This window comes from Periophthalmus magnuspinnatus, chromosome 5 (assembly GCF_009829125.3).
Source record: "Periophthalmus magnuspinnatus isolate fPerMag1 chromosome 5, fPerMag1.2.pri, whole genome shotgun sequence".
Classification (NCBI taxonomy): domain Eukaryota; kingdom Metazoa; phylum Chordata; class Actinopteri; order Gobiiformes; family Gobiidae; genus Periophthalmus; species Periophthalmus magnuspinnatus.
In genome coordinates, this window is record NC_047130.1 from 8,545,709 (window position 1) to 8,557,950 (window position 12,242).

Below are 12,242 nucleotides of genomic sequence, written 5' to 3' on the forward strand. Positions count from 1 at the left end.
AGGAGTACAAGCCGGTCCAAAATTCAGCTCACAAGCCTATGTCACCCATGCTCCCACACGTCCAGTCTTCATAAATATACAAAAGCAGGATACAAAACAATACAGCACAACTAGACAAACCTGATGCATTGTGCAGTAGTTTCATTACCAGGATACATGGTGATTGCATTGTGATAGCGCTCTGAAGGGGGAGTGAGCACGGAGAGGACAGGGAAGGGGAAAGCATCAAAAAGAAAACTTATATATAGCTTATTAAACATGTTGATACATAGATTTCGGCAAATATAGCATTTTCAATATGAGAAAAGGTTAAGATGATCTAAATATGTTATAGCAATTAATACCCCATTTAAGTGTAATACCTCCTCTTAAAAAAACACAAAAAACCAAAAAAAAAAACAAACAAACAAAGGGTTTAATTGCAAAGTCACTACTACTTATGTCATATGGTGCCCATGTCCAACCAGGAAGTCAAATTATAAACTACACCAAAATTGAAAAAACAAAACAAAAAAGAAAACAAAACAGCTTTTTATATAATGATGTTTACTCTTTTAGTGAAATTAGTCATATAACCTGTCATATACTCTTTAAAATATAATATAAAATTATATTAAAGTCTTGATGATGTGGAGTAGAATTGGAGTGTCTGAATCCTGATAGAGTTTTGACACGTCTCAAGTCTTAATCCTGGACACAGTAATTCCGGGTCACTAATGTTGTATAAAAGCTTATCAGCCTCCTGCAGAACTACGGCTGATTGAGCCATGAGGCCGTTACACAGGATTTTCCACAGTTTTTATTCATTAGAAAGGAGCTGTGAAAGGATCGTTTTATGCTTCAATTTGCCCATTTAGTTTATAAATCAAAGACAGGAGACGGTGTCAAGGGCCACAAGCAGCTTGTCTTCAGAAAGGAACAAAACCACAATGGTACTGATTTTCAACAACTATGCTTCCTATGAATTAATAGGTCCCAAAAGTAAAACCTACACAAATTTTAACCATATTAATAACTCAAATTAAATGTCAAGTACCACAGAAAGGCTGGCATTTCAAAGTGCGAGTAAATTGCTCACAAAAGCAGCTCCAAACTGCTGAAGCGGAGGTTTCTCTGCTCCTTCTCTGAGCAGGATTGTGCCTGTCACAGATAAACTCAGGAGTTCAGTCCCACGGCTCAACGACCTGAAGATGCTGAGGAATTAACACAAGTCTGATACACTGTGCGCATATGTGTGTGGCCAGGTGTATATCACATTGTGGGGACTAAAATCTAAATATACACGACTGCCTAATGGAGACACAAATCAGACCTCCATGATGCAAATTCTTTAATATTAGAACATCCAATTGGTTTACAGTTAAAGCACAGTATGTAACCTTATAGGCAAAGACTAAACTAGACTAAAATAAAAGCACGATTTTTTATTTTGGTTGTGTTAATTACACTGAAAATAATAAGAAAAACAACATGCGTCCTATCTCTGTGTCTTGCATATAAATCTGACTTTTATTTGGCTGCCTCCAGTTTTTCTCCATGGAAATGTTGTTCCTTTGGCAATAATCTCCCACAGATTATACTTACTTTGGAAGAATGTTCCAAAGTAAGGTTTTAAGTTTCAGTTAGCAATCAGTTAATGAATTCAATTAAATGCAATGTCCCCAAAATACCTGATATGTGCGTCAACAACCTTATTTAAAGTTCACATATGGGTTACAACAGGTTAAGTTTAGGGTAAAGGCTAAGGTTACACAAGTAGTGACTATAGTTAAAGTTAAGATAAGTCTCCAAGAAAACCTAAATCGATGTAATGTCCCCAAGAAGCATGTAAATCCAACATAAGTGTGTACGTGTAGAGATGAGGAGGGTGTAAGTATGTTAAAGCGTGCCTCTGCTCACTTCACTCCAGCTTTATGTTCTGGAGGAATTATAAAAGGGTTATTTGAACATTTTCTCAAGTGTTACGCTGTCAGCAAAACCCAGACCAGTGCGTCTTTGAGGATATGATATGTAGGAGCAGAGCAGAGCAGTTTTTTGTTTTGTTTTTCTAAGTAGAGATGTTGTTTCAAACGAACACAAAATAACAACTAGAAGCGCTAGGAGAGCTCAGACTTCCTGATGAATCCACTAACAGCCTCTCTTTGACAAACCAAAGTCTCTGTGTACAAAGCCCTAGGAGCTGTTGCACTTGTTTAAATGAGAGCTTGGTATGGTAGGAATAAAATGCATCTGGACGTGAACAGGAAAATATGTTCAATTCAAACTTGTTCCCTCATTAAAAACATGCCTGAAGTGGATTTAGTTGTCATCCATGCATGTTTGAGTCATTTTACGATCTCTTCCAGATCCTATCTAAACCCTCCTTACACTTAGCTATAAGATTCTGTGCAGTGCTCAGCCCACAGGCCTATGTCATGCTCCCACATAATTCTCCCTGAATATACAAAAGGATGACATAAAACTGTACGCAACAAAATGACAAACCTGATGCGATGTGCCGTAGTTTCATTAGCGGAATGTGCACTAATTGTGTTATGATAGCGTTCTGAAGAGGGACTTAACACATGGAGCGAAGAGAGGAGGGGCATTCAGAGCTTCAAAATGAAAGTGAAACCTACAAAACATGATAATACATTGTTTGCGTCGAATATATACATTTTCAATAAAAGGTAACATGGTGATCAAAATATGTTGTGTTAGCAGTTAATACCCCATATAAATAAAATACCCCATCTTTAAATTAAGCTTTTAAAATATGACAAATGATCAAATTAGGACTCCGTTTTTATTTTAAAAGGGGGCATTAATTGCTAACACATAACATACTTAGATCACCATATGCTTTTTATTGTTTTTAAAATGCTATATTTGTTGAAAACAACATATTAACACGTTTATTAAGTTTCAGTTATGCATGTGTTTGATAAGGGAACATGATTATAACATAGCAGAATATGCCAAAAAAAATTTCATTCATTTAATTCATATTTATATTTAATACTACAAATAACATCCACACACCAAGCATATAGTAATGTCTTGGTGTCTAGACAGCAGCACTTGTCATTAATCTTAATGACTTCAACAATCAATGCCATGGCAGAGAAGATAATCTGGTCTTGTTACAGACATCAGGTCCTCAGCCCCCCACAGCTCCACAACATAATGAGAGATAATCGTCAATGATCCTCTTCTAATTAAAAACACAATCATTGTTTGCTCAAGCTCTTCCGCTGCACGCTATCAATAACTAAATATAAAAACAGACAAGACTATCTAGACTAAGAGATAATGCTGCTGCCAAAGTGGAGACATGACCAATCACCACATTATAAATAACACCAGCAAAAACATTATGTGCATTATCTGAGAGAAGAGGGCCGTCTGAGGGCATCTCAGCGTTCTGTTATGAATCTGTCTAACATCTACGCACAAGCAGACAGGCAGTATGGAGAAGAGAAATTAATAGGTCTCTTGTGGCTTACCGCAGAGAACAGCTGTTCACATAAATATGTGAAAAGTGCAAAACCACAGTGGGATGAAACAGTTTTCCCAGAGGACTGCATCAATCTGGGCATTGGAATATTCTGCTGTATATTCAGACTGTTACTTTAAGATGCACCTGCCTGATCCACACGTTGATTAAGGACGTGCTTTTAACCTTTCAGTTTTGGCCAAGAATTTCTAATTGTGTCCATAGATTGATGACATCTGTAATTTGTTTGCATTGCGTATATCAAACACGTATAGGGCCTTTATCAATTCAGCGAGACTAGCGCCGTTATTCTAATGCAAGAATTACATGCATAACTTATTTGTGGAGGTATACGTCACAGGGCAAGAAAGTTGGTTTTTTTACATAATAAGATATCTTGTAAATGGATTATTTTGATTTTTACAAATAGGCTTTCAATACCAAATTAAATATAAAAAACAAAGTAAAACCATTGAAATTATGCCTCTGATTTGACTCTAATCTTGCAGCATTTAAAGGGACTTTGAAGTGGGGCTGGATGATACAGTGATAATCCCTGTGACAATGTGCTATTAAGGTTGTATTTTTTTGCCATATCGCCCACCTCTACTTTGAATCTTGAGCTCTCGTACTGTGCTTGCTGACTGTACACACTGGGCTTTGCTGCTCCTCTTGGTGTTTGAAAGGCTGTGGGTGTCTGACAGAGCTAGAGAGTTTATATTTGAGCTATAGGGCTTCGGTCAAACACTTGAGAGGGCTGCAGCTGTTTGTGAGTTCAGAGCAAACAGAATTTGAGCCTGAGACCATGAAAGACCACAGAAAGGTTACAGCATACAGGAGTGGAGAAGTATGCTCAGGGTGTAGTATAGTGTTTGCTGAAAGCTCCCCTTGCACATATTTGCTGCTATCCCAGTAAGTAGCAAGTGGCAAATAAAGAAGTGACTCTACCTGGAATACTATTTTTGAAAGAATAAATAAAGATTGACAGGTTTTGTTCACATACAATAAATGGGGGGGACATGTAAACACGAGATGTGAACATGTGTTTAATTATTCATATGGCAAAGGTTTGATTATGGAATTCAACCGGATAATGATTCATATAAAGACGACAACAGGGTCTGTTTGAAGTTGATGAGTGTTTGTGTTGATGTTTGTTTTTTGGGGGGGACGTTGGTGTCAATGTGTGTGTTACAATTTAAAAAAAAAAGGATTCTACACACCTCAGCTCTATATCTAGCTATCTATCTCTCTATCCATCCATCCTCTATTGTTCATTTCTGGCTGCCACTGTATGCTTCCATAAACTCACTTCACTTGTCAAAAAAATGGCTCTTTGACCTCCGCCCTCGCCCAGTCTCTAATGCATTTGTGCTGTTGGGTCAGTGTCAATACAGAAGCTGTCAGTCTGCATTAGCCTGCACACTGCGGCTTTTATTTGATAATAGCTATATTATGTTTTTATGTGAGAAGGAGAGGGTCTGGAGAGTCGAGGCGTGTCAAGCTGCCTCTGGGTTTTTTATGAAAGTTGTGGTGTAATTTATCTGACTTGACTGAACGAATGAGCAGTTTTATGCACACGTCTGCCAGTATTTCTTTAAGCTTCTCTGAATAATAAATGACCATATGGGAGGGTTGTTCACTGAGCCGAGAGAAGATATGAGCTATAGAGAGACGAGAAAAGAGACAGCTGCCCTTAATGTGGAAACATGGCTAAACTGTCAGGTGCAATCACATGGGATGAATGAACTGAGAATAGAGGAAAGGGGGTGAGACCTTCAGTAATGTGGCACATACATCTTTTTCTCTGGAGACCACTTGCAAGTAGATCCGTTTTGATCAGATATAGTTGAATTTTTGGCTAGGATATCAAAAAACAGAGAGGCAACATTTGTTCACATCTACCCTGCATTGCAAGACCATTAAAATTCTCTTTAAGACAGCGCCCCAAATTCTTCTGAGAGTCAATTCTGATTCAAATAATTCATCCACATATGACTGCTGAGGGTGGATCTTATAATAGTATTTCATTCTTATAATGATCAAAGCTTATTTTCCAGTAAAACTCCTAATGAGCAAGTTATGGCTGCATGTACCCTGGGACAGAGGCCATTAGACAGAATGGTCCTACAGGGACTGTAGAGCTGTGGAGTGTGTGCAGTGAGCTCCAGCCTCTGTGCCACTAATGATGTCCTTCTGATTGTCTGCACTCTGAGCTGGTTAGGACATACAAACCCAGCCTAAAGGAAGAAATATTCATGATTCTGTGTTTCTAATGTCTATATCAGTAAAAGCTGCATGCCGCTATCTCTAGTTTAATTCTACACCGAACGTCCTCAGGGTCATTTGTGAACACGTACCAGGACCATCCCATTACAGTGGGTTTGATGTGGAAGCAAAGACACAGCTCTAACCTGAAAGATTTCAAATGAAACACTGCTCAGAAATGAAATAGCCTGTCAGGGCCAACAGGAATTATGATAAACGTGCTATTAGTACAAATCCTTTAATTACAACGAGCTGGTAATGGAAACTGTCCATCTCACTCCCAGTCATTTTACAAAGAGTCGTTTTACTGAGAAAATGTTTCAGAGGCCCCAGAGGTAATGAGTCTGTTTAATGTCTTTATCAGAAACATACGGAGAGACAGGGCAGAAAAGCAGCTCAAGACTCCTTTGCTGAGTGGGATTTACAAAGAAAAAGTCAATTGTGTTGTGTAGGGCTTAGTTACAATCTAGCAGTAACTAAACACTAACTTTATTTTGACTAGATGCCACCGAAAGAAAGCAATTGAAAACACTACTTAAAGTGGGACTTAACACTTAACACTCCACCCACAACCACATTTCAACAAGGGCTCTTTAACTGAGCTGTGCCTGTGGACTAAAGAAGAGAGTGCAGGGGGAGGAGGGGGTGAAGTCTGGCAATATGAGGAACAGTGGGATTGGTCTAACAGGTATCCGCATTTCAAGCTTCACCCCATGTGTCTATAATCAGAAACACCTGGCTGTAGTCAGCACAGTCTTTTGTGATGTCACCAACTACTGAAAGTGGCCACTGAAGGCACAACGAACTTAGATTTAGGATTTTTGGACCAAAAAGTTGCAAATTGACCTAGGTTGCACTGAAGTTGGTAAAAATGACTAGCAACAGTAGATAATAACAGTTTAGTAGCAAAGGAGTAGATTTAGTGTTTAGTTCCACTTTAAAATAATAAAATTCACCAAATCAAGCCAAGCCATTTCAAAGCACAAACCACAACAGTGCTCACCTGTACAATATCAATGGACTTTCTCTTAATACCAAATATATTGAAATTACTCCTTTGTCAGTGCAGTTACTCCTGTGTCAGTGCAGTTTGTATGGGTGTACTTTGATCCTGCGCAGTACACCCGTTTGTGTTGCTGCAGTACTCACAAGCGATGATGTTCCCGTAGCGATTCTTGTTGCGGTTCTCATCCTTTTTGGCTGTGTCCCATGGGGCCGCCTGTCCCTCTGCCAGGGCCTGCATGGACACACAGAAACGCACACATAAACACAGATGTAGTGAGTGTGGGGACGTATGGCCTCCTGCCCAGAGCCTGTTCACACATACACACAAGGAGACACACAGGATACCAGAGTTACATGAATATTAATAATACTGATGATCTGCTACAAACCATTGCCATCCAGGCCAATGAACGGCTTACAGTACAGTAAACAACAACAAAATGAATGCATAATGTATTTGGATTATGTAAAATGCTGTTAACGGAGGAGCGTGCTATAGAATTTGCACTCTTAGGGTTATATGTATATCATGCTATATGTTGGTAGATATGGGAATAATTTGAAATTTGGAATATCATGATATAATCTCATGGCCAAGATCGACTTTAACGTTCACTGTGGAGGCTCTGCAGCCCCTAAAAACTAGTGTTGATACTCAATTTTGATACTAAGAAATAGACTTGATACTCAGTACAGATTACAATGCAACAATGATCAAAAACACTCTCTTTAAATCATAGAATATGATTGTCAATGTCTTATAGTTTAGTTATATCTGTGTAATGCCTCGTCCAGGTAGGTTCCAGTTTTCCATGGTCATTCTAAAGCTATTCATGAAAGGTTCATGTCGGTCCTATAAATGTCACTTTTTTTTACCAATACTCGCTCAAATGAGTATCTAGTTTTGATACTAGTTTTAGTATCGATTATTATCTGATTTTCAATACTCCCAACCAATATATGTACATGCTATACTCACCCTGCCCCATTTCCATTTTACTGAATTAATGCTGTTTTGTGTAATATTCTTTGGAGACATTAATTGTTTCGTGTTTTGTACCCCCACTCATATTCATTTCAGCAATACACAATACTTGATTTGAATCTTCGTTTAGACAAGAACAGACCTCAAAATCTTCCTACCCAGTCCATTTTCCATCTGAATGTTCTGATGTCTGTCCCTGTCCAGTGCTTTTGGATTGTATTCGGTATCTATGTAGGTCAAACATGAGAAAGTCAAAGTGTGGTCGGCCATCTTTAGCTGTAATGGCTCTTGTCTACAGGGAGCGTGTGAGCGACTTCTGCATGGGCGGAGTGAAGCCCTAAAATAGTCTCTGTCCATATGTTAAGCTCTGAGCATTGGGCTTTGGTAGCGTACATTACACTCATTTAACACTGTGTTTTATTATGTACAGTTCACATATGGCCCATTCAACCTGCTCTGCCAAGTGAATCCCTATACTTCAACATTCAAAGACGACGTTGTAATTACACACAGTTTATTATGAAGAGAGTGATTTCATATTGCGTCCTTGCTCTAACTGGGTTAAACACATCGGCCAACAGCGCAGTAGGGAGTTGCAACAATCTGTTGTATTTAATAAACAAATGTTTTAAAGAAAGAAAAAAATAGACAGAAAGACAGACAGACAGACAGAAAGAAGAAAAAAAAACCTCCTTCAAACAAACAATGAATAAATAATTACATCTTTTGCTCCTGGCTGGACTGACACATCTTTGTCCTGTATAATTGATATGGGAAGTCCGGGCGTTTGAAACATTCAGTATTAATTCCTGGACACGAGAGCCTTGGTCTAATGAGAGATCTGGGACTGGTGCCATTTGTAAATCCAGACATGACTTCAGTGCAGGAGTTAGAAAGTCAAAGAGTGAAGAGTGTCTTCAACTAAGTCACAGGCAAGAGAGTGAGGTAAAACAAGTAATCTCACAATGTAGTAAAATACTAAAATAAATAAATTACATACTTTTTTTTTTCACATTGATTTTGCATATTTCATGGCAAGTTACTGGCTGAAAACGTTGTTTTAAGGGCCCAAATTACGCATTTTCTGGTCTATGGGTATGAATTTTGATGAGGAATAACATTATAACAGAGGTGTGTTTTGTTTCACCCACATATGTTTAACACACAAATCTTGCATATTTAGACTGAGTTCTTCTCTCAAACCGAAAACACTCTGTTCCACCTTGTAATGTGGTAATACAGGAAGTGCTCCACTGTTTTTTAAACCCCATGCATCTTCACTACAATCATTTAGATGATTTCAACCCTGGAATTTTCAATCTCTACTAAAGGCAAAACGTAGCTGAGGTATTTTTTGAGGAGGTAAAATCATTATAACATGGTTTAAAGTTCACAAGAGCCAATTGTGTGTAATATATAACTTTTAATTACTATACATTCACTTGTATTTTTTGACTTGACTCTGATGCTAAAATACACTTTCCAATTCCCTGTGTTGGAGAGAGGATATTCTGGACACATGAGGTGGGAGCATCGTGGGAGGGTTATGTGTCTGTACATTTACATAAGCTGTGGGTGCTTCATAACAAACTCAACTCAGTTGCATGTATGTCAATCTACTGAAGATATTTCTGCTTTATAGTTTAATAATCCAATGAAATGAGGGCCCATTATTGCGTGTGCCTTTAAAGAAGCACATGTTCCAATTCTAAAAAGTCATGTTGAGATTAAAATGTGTTTGGAAGGAAATATGCAGCTAAAAAGACTTGTGGTGTAGAGAGATGTGAATTACACAAATGTAATAAAAGCTGCTCAGCGTGAACACTTTGGACAGACTCCGTCCTTGACTCAGTATAAAACAAATCACAGAGAAAGAGGAGACTACACCGGCATGAGACTGTTAGGTAGAAATGTTCAAAAGGTTTTTCCGGGACACTAGCCCACTGTGATGGGAGCCGGGCGCAAAAAGAGGAATTCTTTTCATCATGTATCTCCACAGTATCCTGAGTCGAGTTTGCAGTGACCGGATCAGACAATACCATTTTTAACACACACACACATGAACTTGCTGCTCATGAAAGTGTGAAGGAAAAGTATTCATGAAAAATGTAGATGGAAATTTTAAATATGTTGTTGCTGACCAAATGACACACTGGGTATATTGACAGGAGCAGTAAAAATGAGATAAGTATAATAATCAGATAATCCAATAATTACAATAGCTAGTTTTATGTGTGTTTTTATGTGTGTTTACCATTGACTGTATAAAGAAGTGGACTAAGTGTGGGACCCAGAGTCAATGGAGCTGGATGCGCACACCTGCTCACTCACATTAGCTATTTATATATACATTCTATGGTGTTTACATGCCCAAGAGAAATATGATCATCAAAAGCACCAGGTGACAGTAACTGTTGTAATAATATACAGTATTTACATGGCTAATACGCATCTACTTGTTTGGTGACATTGGCCAGTGTCAGTGCATATAAAATATAAGCCATAAGGAGAACAGCAAATTAAAATACAGTGTAAGGCATCTTCCAGGGAAAAAATTCCACGCAGAGCTTTGATAAATAGAGGTTGGAATGTAGATGAAGATGTATATATTTATAAACATTTCTTATGGGCTCAAAGCATCCATGTTTTATCCAGAAAGAAATGAAATAGAGAGCGATAAGGGGGAAACAGAAAAACACAAAGGGAATGAGGATTTCCACAGAAAATGAGCTCACGGTCGAGAGCACATGGAATGATCAGGATGTCAGGAACTGTTCTGAGGAGTTATGGAGGAAAGAGGAGAGAGAGGTGAGGAGGGGAGAGAGGAGACATCGTATAAATGAAATGCCGCCCTGGAGAAGCACAAATGGAATATAACACAAATGGCACAGTAAAATGCAGAGAAAAGTAAAGCACTTAAGGACACATTATGCAAAATCGGTTGTGTTGAGCTTTTAACCTTGCTATAATATAGTTATATATTATCAAAAAATATACATGGAATTGTATTTTGCTTAAGCCTGTCAAGATAAATACTATATCGACTTATCGTTCAATACATAACAGATGGATTTATCGTGGGTACTTTTTATTAATGCTAGAGAGGAAGTTTTTGTTCTACAATTAGATTTGAGCTGTGGAGGGTTGAATAAATGCGCTGTATGACTCATTAAAGATACAAACTAACTACCAAAGTGTTTCATTCAGCTATTTGTTTATTGATGTTTGTGTTTTTTAACCATATGGTACATTTAGAATATTTTTTGGGGGATAATTCTACTTCAGGGTTATTGTGCCAGTGGCATAATCACTTTCAATATTATTGTTTATTGTATATGTTTTCTTCAGCAATATATATCTCACTTTAAAATGTGTTAACGTGACAGGTCTAATTTTGCTTTTCATTTTAAATTTTCTCTGTATTATGACATCACAGGTAAAAATCTGGATCTTTTTCTTTTTTTAAGCCCACAAATCACCACCAGACGCCAGACATTTTATGGTAATAGATGATGTGCCAACACCAACTGAAACTGAGGGACTGCAGACTGTTGCAACCATGGACTATGTAAAGAAGTGGACTAAGTGAGTATGATGTCACCCATAGCGTTCGGCTCCAGCCAAATGAAGCTTGTCCACGCTAACAGTTATAGGGATGAATTTAGAGTCGACTTCCAAAATTTGGAAATCCAACTGCGAGTATCATAGCAACCAAAAAGTAATTCCGGAGCAAGGCTGTTGAAAGTAGTGCTGATTCCCACCCGCACCTCTGGTTTAGCAGGGAAGTCTGTTATTAATGTTCATGTCTTATTTACAGACAAAGTAGTGAAATAAAAACACCAGGATCATGTAGTGTGGAATAATATGAACATTATTAGATCAAAATGACCAGCCTGACAGCAGCAGTTACAGAGAGAGAAGTGACAGTTTTTCAATAGAAAGTGAATTGGAGCCAGAGTGGATGAAGTCGGAAGCATGGCCATGATCACTTCCTATTTTGAAATGGCCGCAAGCAGGTTATCTATGTATACAGTCTATTGTTGCAACGTAATGTATACTTCCAATAAAATGCATTATATTCAAACATGAAATGCTAAAGCAAAGGTACTCAAGAGAGTGTTAATGACAAAATGCTTTTATATCTAAAAACACTGTAATCTGTTGGTGTTAAAGAGACTTTAAGCTTGAGGTAGGTGCTGTCTAATGAGCTGAATTGTATTAAACAAACAACAGTAGTGCATAGTCTGACCTCATACTCCTCCTTGAAGCCGTAGCCCTGGCCACACTTCATCTGTGTGATGTGTTGGAGGAGGTCGGCCACTCGAATGGCTGGAGGAATATGACCAGACTGGAACTGACCTGCACAAAGAGCACAGACACATGTAGAAAGATTGCACAGAAACAAAAAAAACTCTATGAGGCAGAGTGCTAGTTTCATATTTGATATTATATTAAATGTACCTTTTACACAAATCATCCTACTTTATATCATATTTAATTTTGTATCAT

The 12,242-nt window shown here is 38.1% G+C and overlaps 1 protein-coding gene across 1 annotated transcript in view; it reads right to left on the reverse strand.

Moving 5' to 3' along the window:
- ptprt (protein tyrosine phosphatase receptor type T) overlaps positions 1–12,242 on the reverse strand; it is a 151,830-nt gene that overhangs the window by 29,597 nt on the left and 109,991 nt on the right. Inside the window, exons 20-21 of the mRNA XM_055221627.1 lie at positions 11,983–12,092; positions 6,893–6,980 (exon numbers count right to left, since the gene is read on the reverse strand). Coding sequence (XP_055077602.1) covers positions 6,893–6,980; positions 11,983–12,092 — 198 coding nt within the window. The remainder of the gene's footprint in view (positions 1–6,892; positions 6,981–11,982; positions 12,093–12,242) is intronic.